Source organism: Eriocheir sinensis, unplaced genomic scaffold (assembly GCF_024679095.1).
Source record: "Eriocheir sinensis breed Jianghai 21 unplaced genomic scaffold, ASM2467909v1 Scaffold542, whole genome shotgun sequence".
Classification (NCBI taxonomy): Eukaryota; Metazoa; Arthropoda; class Malacostraca; order Decapoda; family Varunidae; genus Eriocheir; species Eriocheir sinensis.
The window spans coordinates 33,511-51,629 of record NW_026111879.1 but is presented as its reverse complement, the minus strand read 5'-3'; the positions used below and the strand labels follow the sequence as shown (position 1 = coordinate 51,629).

Here is an 18,119-nt window from a genome sequence, read left to right as displayed (position 1 = left end):
CTGGTTCAAGATTGCAGCCGTGTTGTGTCGCCCGCGCACTACCCAATATTAATTTTGTAGGTGCGATGTCTTTCTCCTTGTGGGTGTGTGAGTGTGGGCGGAGCTTTCCAGGGGGCATGGGGGGGGTTCCTCTGCGCAACGAAAGTAGTGCAGATAATATGTTCCTCCTGCGTCAAAGCTTACGTTAGAGACAGCATTTAAAACTTATTGACAGCAACGGTACAATACGAGAGGTAGATAGGCTCACAATTATTAGACTGACCATATATTGCATGCGTACAGCTCATTGGGGAAATAAGGAAAGTTCTCGTGCGGTGTTAGTGGAAGTTATCTGTTTAATGAATGAGGTGTTTGCAGGTAGCAGTTTCTAATTAACTGTCATGGTGTAGGTGTGGTGTTGTACGGCGTTCAGCTTGGCGGTGGTGTGCTGTGTGTAACTTTGGTGTACTGCGGCAAGCGATGCGTTACTCCTGCGACCAGTGTGACGTAAGTGGTGGGGTTCCTGTATTATATTGGGGGTCGTGTTCCCTCTTCAGCCTGTGTAGTGTTTAAGTGGTGGTGGGGTTCCTGTATCATAATGGGGGTGATGTTTCCTCTTCAACCTGTTTAGTGTTTAAGTGGTGGCGGTGTAGTGTTTAAGTGGTGCCGTTCCTTGGGTATAGTGTACCGTGGAGGAGGTGGAGGTATTTCTTCATGAACTACAGTGTATCTAGTGTAGGTGCTGGTGCTGCTTGTTTCACGGTTGTAGCTGGAGAACGCTGGGAGTAGCCTTTGTTCTGCAGTGGACGAGTAAGGGCTAAGATGATGATAATGGTGATGATGATGATGATGATGATGATAATGATGATGATGATGTACAGTCGGTGGTGTTCTATATTTCCAAAGTGGAGAGTTTAAGTGTTTGAGGTGATGTTTCCAATAAGACTATGAATGTAGCTTCGATGCTAAGTTCCATAAGACACTGTCACGGACGCACCAAGTAACACTCAGTGGCAGTGTCTCTCAATGAACCAAACACGCTAAACATACCCAAGCCTTAGTTTTATTCTCGATACCTAAATATCTCTTAACAAACTATTCGCTCTAACTGCTCTCATGTTGTTTTTGCTAACTCCGAAAAACCCAGAAAATACAATGGGCAAAAAATCAAGACTCCTCTGGGCCCTCACGCATGACCTCACTACAGCATTCCTATCCACTAATAAGTCACCTTGAACCTGATTTACCCGTCTCCCCGATGTCGTGATAAAGGAAATGATCGTTGACAGAAGCTCAGCCCGTTAAGTTCCCTTCGTATAAGGAACAACGGGGATCAAGATCTATAGAAGGTTAAGTTAGGTTAGGTTAGGTTAGGTTAGGTTAGGTTAGGTTAGCCTTTTAGCCCCCATCAACGTCTGCGGCAACAACCCACTCAGTACCTATCCTTCCCTAGCCTTAAGAAAGTGAAGAGATGGAGGTAAAGTTTAGGAGAGAGGAGAAATATGTACTGTAAAGAATGGAGGTATATAAAAGAGTGGAGGGAAGGGATGGTCATAGGAGGGGAGGGGAAAAATAAACAAAGACCGTACAAAGGGAGAGTACACAGAGATGATAAGTACAATATGAAGAATGTTTGACGCCTTGCCTTGCCGCCGCCGCCTCCTGCCCCCACACGCCGCTGAATACTGTCTGGCTAAGAACACTCTCACGACAGTCTCTCCTCAATCGACTATTAGCCTCGACTCCAAACGCTTTACGGAACTTCAAACGTCTTATGCAAACGTGAGGAGGAGGAGGAGGAGGAGGAGGATGTGTTGCAGAATTCTTGGGGTCTACAATGTGATACTCAAACACTGATCCTCCGTCGTGAGTGGCAGCCAAGACACGCCACCTGCAGACTTACTCCGGTTTTACATTTACATTTTTCTGCCTCTCTCTCCTTTTCCACACACACACAAAAAAAAAAAAAAAAGTTCCATTCTTGCAAACTTTCGCTAGAAGTCTCGACGGTCATGCAGTCTCGCGTTCCATCCTTTCTGCCCACTTTCTGCCGCCTCAAGACGTCCATCCCCTCCAAAACCTTACCGCCGAAAGACAACTCATATCACACTAGTACCACTTAAGTGTCCGAAATGTTTAAACACCCCGTAGCCGCGTCCTGGAATCCGGTGCGGCGGGTTTTGTTGACCAGTAGCTCTTCCAAGGAATTTCCCAAGCGTTCAATATTATCTCCGTGTCCAATAAGAAAGGAGGATTAAAAAGTCTGTAAATACTAATATCGTTAATGAAGTTCCCCAATGATTTCAGTTATTACACAGCTTATCAGTCTAATACTACTGTACGTGTAGACTGCCTATCTTCTTACTTTTAATCAACGTGTCCGGATCTGGTTTGCCGGGAGATTAACGTTAAGCAGCCAGCGGACAGCCAGGCACTCCCAGACCCGAGGTGAGGTACTGGGGGCAGCTTTCACTGCTCAGTGACATTCCAGGGTCGAGTCCGTGCCCGGAGAGGAGACCCTCGAAATGGACTGGGTCAAGCTTGTCGTGCCATGTAGTTTTAAATATCTCTAACAAATAAATCATCGAACCTGTGGATCTTTTTTCCATAACTTTTTTTTTTAATTATGAAAGCCATTTTGTCCTATTGATCCTATGTAATCCCTTTTTACAACATTATCCCAAAATGTTTTCGCTTCACTAATACGAAAGAATAAGGTCTCGAGGCACTATATAATTTTACATCCATTCTAAACTTCGTTACCAGACTGTACTGAACGGTCTGAGGAGTGTGGGTGCACACCATTCCGTGATGGCACCACAGCCACGCAGCGCCGCCCCTCCCTGACAGCCCAAAGTCTGCACGTGAAAGTCAAGACTTCACTAGATGCCCGTATGTAAGACAACAGAGTGTGTGTGTGTGTGTGTGTGTGTGTGTGTGTGTGTGTGTGTGTGTGACGCACTGAGCACAGCAGTGTTTTTAGTTGCACAGGACCCTGTACTTAATACTAAAGGATAAACCGTTAATTATAGTAAAAACTAACTACAAACAGGCCACCCCAAACCTGCAAGCTTTACTTTGAAGCTCCTCTTTCCTTCTCCACGCAGCTGAATTGTTCCTACAAAAGTTAAATCATGGTGTTTAGTGCACGAGAATAAGCAAAATGTAAGTTTGCCGCGTGGTTCTCAGAAAATGTTTCTATGAATAAAACCATGTGTTTTTATGAGGCATCAGGAGCAGGTACGCATGCGTATACAAAGCCTTCTTACAGGCTCGTCACTGAAGGTCTCGGGGAGATTTGTTATACCCTCCTATGATATGGAATTACTCTTAATGGTGCTTAAGTAGACCTTTGCTGACATTCTTCATTGATAAACCAATATATATACAGCAGGCAACTAGCCCCTCAGTTCTCGTGAAAGCAAGGCATGTTCTTTACATTGTATTAAAATAATCAATATTTTTTTCGCATCTGCTGACGAAATATTCTTTCAAATTGGCGCAACATTACATGCATTAAGGAATATACGAGATAAATATATCACGATACCTAAACTGAGACAAGGAAAGAAGCCAATGAAAAAGACAAAAGCAGCCTCAGCCTCACCAGCCACACTCCACAAGGACAACACCCTCCCCCCCCACCCCAGCCCCTTCACCCGGCTGCTGAGGAGGCCGTCTTGTTGCCCCGTTTCCAGGTACAGCCCCACAAGCCGCCGCTGCCCCGCCCACCCTCATTCTGCCCCTCCCTCTCCCTCCATTACTGTGCCGGAGGACTGGGGCGTCAAACACTTATAAACGCTGCCCCCTTCCCCACTCTTATGAGGTTTATTCAACGTTCACCAAAAATGGCACGCTACATAATTAAGTATAATTTTAAATGATTTTAGGCCGTTCAGAATTTTCTAATAATTTGTATACGATGGTCTGCTATCCATCCTAAGGGCAACTCGAGCGATGATGGGTTGATGTGTATTGATAAACAGACGCACAGGAGGGAGCTGGTAACTACGGGCCGGTTCGACACTCCAGCACGAAGTCATTGTAAGCGCCCAAACCAAACTCTGTTCTCCACAATGATCCTTATTTCTACTCAGTACCAAATACTAATAATGACATTTCCTGATGTGTGGTTTTCTAAAGTTTCCTTCCTTAATATCAACGCCAGACACTATATACTACAAGGAAATTTTATAGTATTTTGTGTTTGGTTGGGGAGCTTACAAACTTGTGTATAGGACTGTACTACTGGCCCTACGTGTTGCCGCTGCTGGGATGACTCAAGAGGTAAGTAGTTGAGCAGTATATATGAGCGCAGTGGCCGATGTACGTTTCTGGTGAACCCTGCAAAAAAACGAGGTCCTGGAGCCCGAATGTTAAGGGACGCAAGTCACACCAAAACACCATTTAGGAGACGGAGAGGAGCCATAGCCGTGGATGACAGGCCTCAATTTAACACGCCTCGCTACCTGCCTCTCCCTGTCCTGACCTTCACTGAGGCTTGGACTTTCTACCGAGCTAACAAACCTTAATGTTCCCTCTTATGGCAGTAGCAGCAAAAGTGGAGTCAAACATTAATTTCGATACTTTATTTTTTTCTTTATGATATCCTAAAAGTGTGAAGGGACAAGAATATAAGTAAAAGTAAGTTTCTTCTCGTTACCCTTCCCCCGCGGCACAGACTCCACCACGGAAAATTAGAGGCGACCCTGGAACTGTTGCATAACACTCCATTTACATCAATTTTTTAAACATTTTTCTAAGTCTTCGCGAAGTGTTACAGTTGGCCAAGATGTGCTGCCGCGGCTACCCAGGGACGAGTAGATGGTATTGAACATTTGCCAAATCTTCCAATTCGTTTGTGCCATCCGTGTCGCAATACCACGGCTTCTTAAGGGAATTATATCAGTAATGGGAAAACTATTTGTACAGATGAAACTCCTACCTTGAAAATAGTGCATCTGGACTTGAAAAAAAAAACTTGCAGATTACGAGAAAAAAAAACTTTATTTTTGCTTATTTTGTAATATAAAACTAATAACTCATGTACACACACACACACACACACACACACACACACACACACACACACACACACACACACACACACACACACACACACACAGCACTGGATGACTGACTGAGCATCTATTAGGAGCCAAATACGTGGTTGACTGAGATCTTATTAAATTAATGAGTTACATCGAGACGAGCAATTTGTATACGACCGAGATCCTTCGCGCTAAGCAAGTCGTTTTTGGAGCCTCTGTACATAAACTGCTTCATGTAGGAGCTAATCGGATGAATCTTGAAAGCAAATTAATTCTCGAGACGAGGAGACCGCCTTCTCCCTCGCTCGTTTGGGGAGGGAGAATCAGTTGGCCATGAACCCTTATGAGGAGGAGGGCAGGTCTCGGGACGTCGTTTTACGGTAACCCGGCACCAGTCCCTTGACCCCATCTTGGAGGACCCATTCGTCAGCTTCGCACTGAGGTGTACGTACAAGGCAGGTCATTGTCATTCAGAGCCAATGCGGCAGGCGGAGGTGACGTTCCCGCTGGAGATTCCGTCCCATAGTCTTTTGACTTAGGCTGTTAAAGTACATTCTCCTTCAGGAGACTAACCCGGAGCCTCTTCGGTGCTTCAACTGCACTTATGTCGTCAGGTATACGTGTATATGCAGGTAGTGCATATACCAGTATGAACATGCGTGGCGTATGGCCCTGGAAGGCTAGTGAAAACTGGGTGCCAGATGCCCAAACTCTGAAGAGGGACACCATGCTAAGTTTAAGGCCTGACCTGTCCGCCTGAGGAAATTACATCTATGGGCCTTTACACTTTGCTCCTCAGGGACCAAGCTTTCCCCCATGCGGCACCAGCAAAGGTTGGTCGAAGCGCTAGCCCGACCGCTCTCCCCGCCCTGCACTCTACGTGAGCACCACCACCACCACCACTGTGTGTGTATATGTGTGTGTGTGTGTGTGTGTGTGTGTGTGTGTGTGTGTGTGTGTGTGTGTGTGTGTTTTACGTCTCCGCCTATTGCTCCGGTAGGCTTGCTTGAGGGGCCTGGATGGTATTCGGCCCCAGCCCGTCATGGCGCAGGCAATTGTTTATATTGGCACCATCTTCTCTTTTGTGTGTGTGTGTGTGTGTGTGTGTGTGTGTGTGTGTGTGTGTGTGTACGCGCCGGCGAGGACGGACGTTGTCGCAAAAAATTACCAAATCTACATCTAGCTTGGCTCAGGGCCGGCCCATATGCTGTACGCGGCTGCCCATGAGCAGCCAGGCATGAAAACATTCCCCCCTCACCAGAACAGTATCCTTGGGGCGCGTCAGTCTGTGTTCTTGTCCCGGACGAATGGCTGCGGGTCAGGGGAGGCTGCTCAGTGACGCCACATACCAAACAACGCACACCAACCCAACTATGAGCGAATACACACTTACCTTTTTGTTGTTGTAGATGTCTCGAGCGAAGTGCCAGTGGTAGGCGTCTAGGGAGTAGGAAAGCTCGAAGGACGTCACCCACTCCTCGTCGTCCCCTTTGCCCTGCGTTAGGAGGCCGGTCACCTACAGAGAGTGGAAGAACAGACTCAGCGGCAGCCATGGTCAAACTGAACAAGGATACATTTCGATGCGACACTGAAAAAGGGAAAGGAAAAATAAACGAAAGTGAAACTCCATCCTACCTGAAGCATTTCGAGACAACAGTATATGACGCTCAGGGAAACTGCTAAAAATATTGGTTCATTATAGTTGCGTAAATTTTCAGCGGTCTTTGAACAATATAACGGTTTAACGTCGTGTGGTTTTAAACAATTTAGAAAAGTTAGAGTTGCTGATATTTTGGGGGTATTCGAGTTTGAGGATACTTATGGCTATCAGTTTAGATAATATGCAGCCACAGGCAAGCAACATTTCTCTGCCCAGCGACAACGCCAGCGCAGAAAGAGCTAACACTGCAGGCGTCAGAACTAGAAAGCAGCAAGCGTGTCAGAGAAACATTAGTAAATTTTGAAGCCCGATCTTTTTTTTTTTTCCCAACATAAACAATTGGAAGCGGACGCCCAACCCCCCGTCGAGTGGCTTCTGGTGTTCGCGGCCGCCGAGTGGGAGGCGAGACAAGCGTGTACACGAGGCAAGCTTTCTGCTGACTCATAGCAGCACCATGTAATCCTTGACCACGGTTAACAGAGACGGCGCTTTTTTTTCCCCTTTACGGCAGGTGACTCGGCAAGGTTACAGTTTCTCCTCAAAAACATGACCACCTGGACGCCGCGAAAGAGGCAACTGCTACCCACAAACGTTCTAGACGAGGCAATAAATCAAAAAGCTTAACCCACCTGGGCCGACATTTATTATTGCAGTTTCTATATCTCAGTGGGGAAGTGACGCCATTCAGGTACAAGAGTGCGCATTAAATATTTCGGCCCGGTTCGTTTATTATACCTGGAAATTTGAATAAAATAACAATGACAGCCTTTCATGATACGGTTTAATAGACCTCACCCAACTAAGTTTACGATACCTGCTACAGATCCACTAATGTACTACGTTATTGATACTGTGAACGAAAACAAGAATGGTAATAGAGATAAAATATAATGACAGCCTTTCATGATACAGTTTAATAGACCTGCACCCAACTAAAATTAAGTTTACGATACCTGCTATAGATGCAATAATGTAAAACGCTATTGATACTGTGAACGAAAACAAGAATGGTAATAGAGATAAAAAAAAATGTTTAACGGCGGCACATCAGGTTGTAGGACACTAGTGCACACGCGGCAGGATATGGATTTGCTCTCAACCCGGTAGCAGCGGGGATCATGTTTCTTAATGGTCCCTCTAAGCGAGAAAAATTAAAAAAATCATCACTCACACAAACCATTTCATAATATATATCAAAGCATTTGTGATCAGTTTACGTATCATCTATTTTTAGGGGTTTATATCATGGCACAAATTTGGCCCGTCGCTGCTACCGGGTCAAGGGTCAGTTTACTAATTCTTACCTTGGCCGGCACGCCGAGATCCACGAGGACCCACTCGCCGGCGGCCCTCCTGCCGGCACACCACGCCCGGCCGTTGGGCTGGTGCAGGCGGGCGTACTTGACCTGGCACCCCGCGTCCCACGTCGCCGGGTAGGACGACGAGGCGGAGATCTGCCAGTCCAGGACGTCGCCGGTAGTGAGGCCGAGCGGCGAGGAGCAGCCTGCCGCCAAGGGGAAGAGAAGGTCACGAGGGAGAGTCACGTGTAGGGAGTATGCAAGGATAGAGAAAAAGAGCATCCTGCCCGCCCATGGAAAGAAAAGGGTGGCCAACAGGCGTGGGAAGATATGTAGCACGAAGATGAAGAGTGGGAACTTGGGAAGGAGCAGCCTGCCGCCGAGGGGAAGGGAGGGATGATGGGGGCCGGCAAGCAGAGGAAGGAGTGTTAATGGGAAAGAAATGTAAGTGTTTGAAAACGTTCTGGATTGTTTATGTTATATTTGTAGGTATAGGAAGAAATGCAGAAAAGGAAGAAAGATTGTATTTTGAAAACTTGCTGGGTTGTCCATGTTATCTAGTGGACATTGCTTTATGACTTGTTAGAAATAGGAATGAGTGGTTTGCTTAAAACAAAAGTTAGTGAATTAGTACAGTTAGTATTGCAGTTAGTTAGTGAATTAGTACAGTTAAAGTTAGTATTGCCTCCACAGTTACCAACATAATCACACTTTTCCTGCCTTTGGTACTGTTTCTACTGATGATTTTAATGTTACTGCTACAGCTACTGCTACCACTACACCCCAAAATTATCATTATTATTTAACAATACAACAGAAAATAGCTGCATTTCACAACTCACAGCTTTGCTTCGTCATTAAGAAAACGCAGCAATTAACAGACAACACAGTTTCACCAACTTTCTCCCGACGGAACACCAACCTTAAGAAATTAACACCCCAACCAAGGCTCTTGACACCCGCAAGCAACACCTCGTCAGGCACATCCAACGCGGACCCAATCAACTCTCAACATGCTCAAAACAGTACACAAAGGGGCAAGGGAGATAAATTACTTAATATTAGAATGGACGCTTACTCTCTTATCTCCCCGTTTCTGTCTATCTGTTTGCTTATGAATCTGTTTTCCGTCTTTCTATGTCTCTGTTGGTCCGTCTGTTATCTATTCTGAATGTCCGACTGTTTTTTCGACTGTCCGTTTGTTTGTTTGTCTTTCACGTGTTTGTGCATCTGACCGTTTGTTTGTTCATTTGGCCGTTTCTTACTTCATCTACGCGTGTCTCTCTCTCTCTCTCTCTCACACACACACACACACTCACACTCTCTCTCTCTCTCTCTCTCTCTCTCTCTCTCTCTCTCTCTCTCTCTCTCTCTCTCTCTCTCTCTCTCTCTCTCTCTCTCTCTCTCTCTCTCTCTCTCTCTCTCTCTCTCTCTCTCTCTCTCTCTCTCTTGCCGCTGTCGAGCTTTTTATTCAGTACAAGTCCGCACACGCCCCAGCTTAGTACACGTAAACCAACGTAAAGAGGTTTAGAGTGACGTTAATATTCATATACTGACTGAGTCTGAAAGTTGTTTGTCCGTCTTTTTTTTTTTTTTTCTACTTAAGAACTTTTGGCACGTTAACGCAGCCATACTGAACCATATTTTAAGACCTTGCCAATTGGATGTGGACGCGATTAATTTTAGTTAGGCTTATTTAAAATATACATGCATGTAAGCTTGCAATATATTATGTTAGTCGTGTTTGATTTTCTTTTATACAGATGGATGTAAACAATGCTTGGAGTAAATATATCAGTGATGGATACACAGTGGCTTCCAAAAGCTGAAATAGGTTAGTTATGTCTTGAGAAAAAAATATTTCAAAAGGTATTTTCAATGCAATACTGTAAAATATATCAAATGCTCTGTTTTCAAAATCGACACAGAAGAAAACGCAACTCGTGAAATTAATACGATGGTGTCTTTTACGGATGAGCTGATTCGTTTCAAAATGTACGAAAACACAAATATAAACTTTAAAAAAAACAAAGCATCATGATGAACTTACAAACACACACACACACACACACACACACACACACACACACACACACACCTGTTTATGAGATTCAGAAGATAAGGTTAGTTTTATGGTTTCCGCACCAGCAAGGGGAGGGAGGTGGTTTTCCTTAAGAGCGCAACTTTGGCCAGAGCTTCGGTTTATCCCAACAATGAAAACTGCACGCATCTCTCCAAGACCACTGATGACTGGGCTATTAGTCTGAAATGTCTATCACGCATTTTTATCGACCATTCCTTCTGTGTAGTTAAATAGCTGTTCGCCTTGACACGAATCCAAGTATCTTTTAATATTTGTCTCTACAGTAATTATTTTTCCGGTTTCTGAACACGACAGCGCAGATAAGTCAAAGAGTGTGCGTGCGTTAAATGCCTCCTCAAAAGGTATAATAATTCCTCCCGCCTGTGTGTGCGTGGGTAGAATTAGCAACACCAAAGGCGACGGGAGAAAAAAATTTACGAGTCTGTAAGTACTGCGATGTTTACTTCCCCCACAACATCGACCACCTGCAAAATTTCATCACTATTTGTTTGCCACATAAGTTTGCGCTTTTGTACCCTGCGCCACGCTTCTTCACCGAGGCGTCAAATGGTCGCGCAAAGTAACATCCAGGATCGAAACTCACTCCATGTTTACTTAATACCGACGGCTTTTATGGACTGCATAATACAACAACCTATAGGGTCTTAATAAACAAACACTATTTTTTTTGTTTGTTTAGGACAGTAAAGGCTTGCGTGCACCACAACCGATGTCTGCTGAGATGCTGAACGAAACACAAGAGGCGATAATTAGAGTTTTAGCCAAAAGGAAAATGAGAGGAAGAAAGCATTATGGGAAGTATTACTAAACATTTTGTCGCTTAAGTTCGCCTATTTGACAAGGCTTTCCTAGGACTTTTTGGGCATTTCCAGTAGTTTTTTTACCCTGGTGGTAGTTTGACCCTTCTTCTGTACCATGAACCTAAAGAAATACTCATTAGAACTCAATCGCCTCCCTCTTTGACCTTTAGAAATAGTTGATGTTAGCAGCGAAAGTATCTTATAATGCCAACCTATGACCCTTTACCACGGGTACCTATACTGAAGGTGGAGTGGAAGCCCTGAGGGACGCCGAGCTCCTTCAAGAGGGTGGAACGTAACTCACTGTGAAGCATTGCCACAATTTACAAAGGTTATAAGAAACACTTCCTAGGCTGCCCTAACCAGATAACACGGTGGTCGGGTTGTAAATACTCCTCGTTAGTCACCATAAGACATGAGGCGGTACTATGGCACCTCGACACACTCAGCATCCCAAACTCCACCACCACCACCACCACCGCCACCACCACAAACACCTCCCCCAACACCACTCTATCACCCCTACCACACAGACCACCATTTCGACAGCATCCCCACCACCATCACTGCTACACCATCCCTACCACAACACCTCCACCACCATCACTATTACACCAACCCTGACCAGAAACATCAACACCATCATCACTACACCAACCCCTACCACAAACACAACCATCTCAACTCATTAACCTGGGACACAAGGCAAGAGTGACATCTAAGTTATCACAGACTTTCCCTTAGGAGTCCCAAGATATCCATTTGCCGACCGGTCAGAATGTGAGGATGGACAGCTGGGTGAACTGAGCACCAATTGCCCGGGCCGGGATTCGAAACCAGGACCGAGGATTAGTAGTTATGCGTGCTAACCAATTCACAATGAAGTATGGCTTTTCACTGTGGGCTACTAATAAATTGTAAACGGTGGAAGGCGTCCGAATAAGCTGTACGGCAGAGCTGCAACCAATCAGCAGAGTCCAAATGACCCAGTTTCCATTCCGCAACACCTACCTTCAGTGTTGCCAGAAGATACAACGAAGGCAGACATATGCACCTACCGTCATCATGAATCTCTGCTTATAAGATGAAAGTGTGACAGAGCAGTAGCCGTTGCTTGCTGTTTCGACGCGTCCACATTGCTCACTAACCATGGATCCGTTAAGCCGCGGGGTCCTGCTCTCAGCTTGCCATGCTTAATTTACTTTACCGATAAAATTCAAGGTAACTGAAAGCAATATTCGCACATGATGGAGTATTTAGCGCAATGCAGTGAGGTTAGCCATCTTGGATATACCTTCGTCGACATCCTCCCGCAATGAATCGCAGCAGGGGACATATTTACCATTCCAGTGAGTGATGCTGAGGGGTCTGTTGTGGGGTTCGTAGAAAAGAGAAATCTGGTCATTATAGTCGTATCAGAAACTGAGCTTTTTTGTCGAGTCCAGGTGTGTGATGTGATTGAGTGGACGCAGATATTATTGTTCCATAGCTCAGGTGCGGCAGCCGGCCTTGTGGGGGAGCATCAGTAAACGGGACATACATTTTCAGTTGGGGTTCTTGCCGGGCTTCGGAGCCACTCTTCCTCTCTTACCACCCATACCACTCTCCCTCCCCGCCCTCCTCTTGAGCACCCTTGCGGCTAGTTTTTGTTGCCGCTTCCCAAATATTTACATGACGTTCTTAATAGATTTATGCTCAAGCTACTTACCTGTTTGCTTGATTAGTCGGGAACACTGTACTAACGTAATATGAGCCTCATGCTTGACGACAGGTTGCCACTTCACCGGGAGATTTTTAATGCGATTTCATGCTTAATTAGGTAAGACTCCACAATTTCGTCATCAGCAACAAGTAAAATCAAGACAATTAGCGATGAGTGTTACAGGGAAACTAATACAGGTACACAAATTTGCCCTCCACGTAACCCTAAATTACCACGCTTCGACGCACTTCACACCAATCAACACCAGCCTTAGCATTCTTCAATTGCAGTATAATAGTAGTGAGTAGCGGGCAGTGAGTAGCGGGCTTTTTTTTCACATTTGTTTCCTTTTTTTATGCCCTTGAACTGACTCCTCTGCTGTAAAAAAAATAAATGATAACAAACTGAATTTATTGTTGATGTGGAGGATCATTATCTAATTACCGTCATCATAGACTAAGCTTTTAATCTTCAGCGCCGAAGTATCGCGCAAATCAACACCAGTCCTTGCACTCCTCGTTTAAGATTGAAAAGACAAACTATTCCTTATATTACCATTGACGATTCTGGTTTTCCTGGCTTCCTCGTCTACTGTACTTTTAGTCTTTAGCTCCGGAATATCGCGCATTCAACACCGGTCCTTTCACTACTCAGACTCAAGAAACAAAAAACAAACTATTCTTTACGTTACCTTGGACAATGCTTGTTTTTCCTAGCATCATTATCTATTGAATTTTCTTTTCAATATATGGGAAACACGAGCAGCCTGACAAAAAGCACCTCAGCGCTCCTCTAACAGCCAAAGTATCCCTAAGTTTGTGCCATTATACCGGCAAATCCGCCTTCGTCCTTGGGGAAACCTGTTCAGCAATTTACGACCTTTCCCTAAGTATACCCACCACCACCACCACCACCAAGCACATAGTATCCTCATCACGACTAGTCTCCACCGCATGGATGTGGCTGTGTGTGTGTGTGTGTGTGTGTGTGTGTGTGTGTGTGCTTGGAGGCGCCCTGAGATGGTCGTTTTGCCACCTACCGATAATCCCTATTCCCACTTGCACTGCTGTCTCCTTACTTTTCTTCGTTACTGTGGTTCCCTTCTTACTCTTTGTTACTCTCTCTCTCTCTCTCTCTCTCTCTCTCTCTCTCTCTCTCTCTCTCTCTCTCTCTCTCTCTCTCTCTCTCTCTCTCTCTCTCTCTCTCTCTCTCTCTCTCTCTCTCTCTCTCTCTCTCTCTCTCTCTCTCTCTCTCTCTCTCTCTCACTAGACAATTTGAAATTTCCTTTATTTTGTTAATTATTATTAAACAACATGAAGAAGCGTGTTGCTGCAGCCCTGTTACCCGCCATCCGACGCGTGAACTGCACTACTTAGCCGACTAGGCAAGATTACAGCAGAAAGAATTGGCTGGAGGCCAGTCGGTCTTCATGGACATAGCACCTCCTTTTATTACCGAACACGATTTCCTCAATATTCGTTTAATTTTTTTGTATCACATCGAAACAACGATGGGAAACTCTGCATCTCGACAGAAATTTAACGTGTGGGTAACCCTGGAGCGAGGCTCCTCCCTGGTGGACTCCATCAAGATCTCGTGCAAGGACTCCACCTGCTGCCTGAAGAGGAGGCGTACGGTCGCCTCCGTCAAGCTCCCCGTGGAAGGCTGGTCTTGCGTCTCAGGGATTCAAGGCTGCCACGCCGAGGGTGAGCTGCGTGTGCCCTTGGCGAAGCTGTGCAAGAAAGACGGCAACGCGGCCGTCAGGGTGCAATTCGCCTCGCTTAGGAAGCCAGTCTTCACCTCTTCCATGCCGCTGGCCTGGCTGCTGGACAACATCAGCGGCCTCCACTTCTCTCTCTTCTGTGACGACGGGCCCGCCTTCACCAGCCTCCGGTGCAACGGGAGGCGGTGTGGCGAGCCCATCCGGGCGGTGACCCCTGCACCGCGTGCGGCCACTGACGGGGTGGCCAGGACCGATGAGGCTGATGCATGGGCAGCCTTTGAAGTGACGACCCATGATGACTGGTCCGTGGATGCTGATGATTCATGGGCAGCCCCAGACTTGGTGACCTCTGTTGCTATGGTCGAGGCTGATGATTCATGGGCAGCCTTTGAAGCAATGACCCGCGATGACTGGTCCGTGGAGGCTGATGATTCATGGGCAGCCCCAGACTTGGTAACCTCTGTTGCTGTGGTCGAGGCTGATGATTCATGGGCAGCCTTTGAAGCAATGACCCGTGATGACTGGTCCGTGGAGGCTGATGATTCATGGGCACCCGCCGAATTGGTGACCGCCATCACCGATGAGGCTGATGATTCATGGGCAGCCTTTGAAGCAATGACCCGTGATGACTGGTCCGTGGAGGCTGATGATCCATGGGCACCCGCCGAATTGGTGACCGCCATCACCGATGAGGCTGATGATTCATGGGCAGCCTTTGAAGCAATGACCCGTGATGACTGGTCCGTGGAGGCTGATGATCCATGGGCACCCGCCGAATTGGTGACCGCCATCACCGATGAGGCTGATGATTCATGGGCAGCCTTTGAAGCAATGACCCGTGATGACTGGTCCGTGGAGGCTGATGATCCATGGGCACCCGCCGAATTGGTGACCGCCATCACCGATGAGGCTGATGTTCCATTGGCACTCCTTAAAGTGACGACCCGTGATGACTCGTCTGATGAGGGTGATGATCCATGGGCAGCCTTTGAAGCAATGACCCGTGATGATGAGGCTGATGAAGGTGATGTTCCATTGGCACTCCTTGAAGTGACGACCCGTGATGACTCGTCTGATGAGGGTGATGATCCATGGCCAGCCTTTGAAGCAATGACCCGTGATGATGAGGCTGATGAAGGTGATGTTCCATTGGCACTCTTGGAAGTGACGACCCGTGATGACTCGTCTGATGAGGGTGATGATCCATGGCCAGCCTTTGAAGCAATGACCCGTGATGATGAGGCTGATGAAGGTGATGTTCCATTGGCACTCCTTGAAGTGACGACCCGTGATGACTCGTCTGATGAGGGTGATGATCCATGGCCAGCCTTTGAAGCAATGACCCGTGATGACTCGTCTGATGAGGGTGATGATCCATGGGCACTCTTTGAAGCAATGACCCGTGATGATGAGGCTGATGATCCATGGGCATCCGCCGAATTGGTGACCGCCATCACCGATGAGGCTGATGATCCATGGGATGCCCTCGAATTGATAACCAGTAATGACTGGTCTGATGAGGCTGATGATCCATGGGATGCCCTCGAATTGATAACCAGTAATGACTGGTCTGATGAGGCTGATGATCCATGGGATGCCCTCGAATTGATAACCAGTAATGACTGGTCTGATGAGGCTGATGATCCATGGGCACTCTTTGAAGTGACGACCCGTGATGACTCGTCTGATGAGGCTGATGATCCATGGGTATCCGCCGAATCGGTGACCGCCATCACCGATGAGGTTGATGATCCATGGGATGCCCTCGAATTGATAACCAGTAATGACTGGTCTGATGAGGATGATGATCCATGGGATGCCCTCGAATTGATAACCAGTAATGACTGGTCTGATGAGGATGATGATCCATGGGATGCCCTCGAATTGATAACCAGTAATGACTGGTCTGATGAGGCTGATGATCCATGGGATGCCCTCGAATTAATAACCAGTAATGACTGGTCTGATGAGGATGAGGATCCATGGGATGCCCTCGAATTGATAACCAGTAATGACTGGTCTGATGAGGATGATGATCCATGGGAAGCCCTCGAATTGATAACCAGTAATGACTGGTCTGATGAGGATGATGATCCATGGGATGCCCTCGAATTAATAACCAGTAATGACTGGTCTGATGAGGATGAGGATCCATGGGATGCCCTCGAATTGATAACCAGTAATGACTGGTCTGATGAGGATGATGATCCATGGGATGCCCTCGAATTGATAACCAGTGATGACTGGTCTGATGAGGATGATGCCTTCCTGGACGTCACGGCCATCTGTGGTGTCGTTGTGTACATTGTCTTGCTTCACTAAGCAGCCTGGTAACACACTCACCAGTGACCCCTGGCGCAGGCGCGAGCCACATCCTGAGCCACACTCCCGGGGAGCGAGACTCCTTTTAGTGACCGTCGCTCTTATTACACCTTCAGGGGAGGAGCTCCAGCTGTATTTCTTATCTTATCAATGAAAACCTTTACAATAAAACTATTATCCTATTAATGAATTTACCTTACCTATTAATAATAGTGTGCCTATCACAGTAGGCTTTCTTTGGGGGCCTGGTAGTCGGCTCGAGCCCATCGTGGCGCAGGCAAGTGTTTATAGTGACGCCATCTATTCTTGGCGCATGCTGCCTCCCGAGCTCATTCTTGATTTCCCTTTGACCGTTCCTCCAGACTCTTAGACCATAACCACGGAAAAACTCACCACAACGCCCATACTCCAAGTTCCAACTACGTGTTTCCAGACCTTATTCCTTTGTTATCAACTTTCCACGAACCACTTTACTGGATGATGAACACCTCTAAATATTATCCATATATCTCATATTTACTGTAATAATGATCCAACAATCTGATATTCACTGTTAGTAATAATATGACGCAGATGTGCAAAGCAAAAAAAGTAATTGGGTGTAAAGTACCATATGTGGAATTGAAAGAAGATGAAAACTATAAAACCTGCCGCTGAGTAGTAAATGAGAACTTTGTATTTAGCGGAGAAAGACTGAGTACAACATGGAGAGGCATAGGCTAATACGAGCTGTAATACTACTACTATATACGATGATGATGATAATAGTAATAATAATAATAATAATAGAGCAAGTAGGTATTGGATGTCCTCTGGTCTCATTAGTAACAATCCAGGGGTGTAGTAGGCAGAAAGGCAACTAAAATTAAGAAATCGCAATGGACGGACACGGGATAAAGGGAACAGATATGGAGGGAAAGAGTACCTACGCGACACTCTGGGAAATAACTAATGTATGAAGAACCCAAGGCATGTTATCCACGCATTGTGCATGAAATAAAAGTTAAGCAAGGTTATTTTTTCTTACTTATCAAGATTTATTTGGGAATAGTTGCCATTCAAAAGAATTAAGAATATTTTATCTATTCCTTTATAGTTTAGCAACAGCCCTGTCACCCGCCCACACCACAAGCAGTAGCAGCAACATGACCACCACCAACAACTATCACACAAAATACTTCCACCATCACTATCATCACTACCTCCATAAACCATAAAATTCCAATACCAATGACAATATTAATCTTACTGCCATCAACACCACCATTGATATCAACAGGAATACCATTACCAATATTAGTACCAACAACAATACCATTACCAGCACTATATGGTACCAGCAACAACAACAACAACAACCATTAATACAACCACCACCCGCATCCCCAGCGCCGCCCGAGTTAGGTGTTAGTGGAGGCCGTGCGGCGAGACAGCAGGCAGCAGCGGGCGGGCCAGGCGGCCGCACCTCACCTGGCGGACT

General features: G+C 46.2%; 1 protein-coding gene across 6 annotated transcripts; it reads left to right on the top strand.

Moving 5' to 3' along the window:
- The first annotated feature begins 14,776 nt into the window (after positions 1–14,776).
- On the top strand, positions 14,777–16,781 carry LOC126993012 (coiled-coil domain-containing protein 1-like). Of its 6 annotated transcripts, none has more exons than XM_050851838.1 (2): positions 14,777–15,284; positions 15,570–16,781. In XM_050851838.1, exons 1-2 carry the CDS (start codon positions 14,825–14,827, stop codon positions 16,637–16,639), a joined length of 1,530 nt encoding a protein of 509 aa, XP_050707795.1. In that variant the 5' UTR covers positions 14,777–14,824; the 3' UTR covers positions 16,640–16,781. The 6 variants fall into 6 exon arrangements, with proteins under 6 accessions (XP_050707795.1, XP_050707794.1, XP_050707792.1 ...); XM_050851837.1 differs by having other exon boundaries at positions 14,777–15,398; XM_050851835.1 differs by having other exon boundaries at positions 14,777–15,455.
- The last annotated feature ends 1,338 nt before the right edge of the window (positions 16,782–18,119 follow it).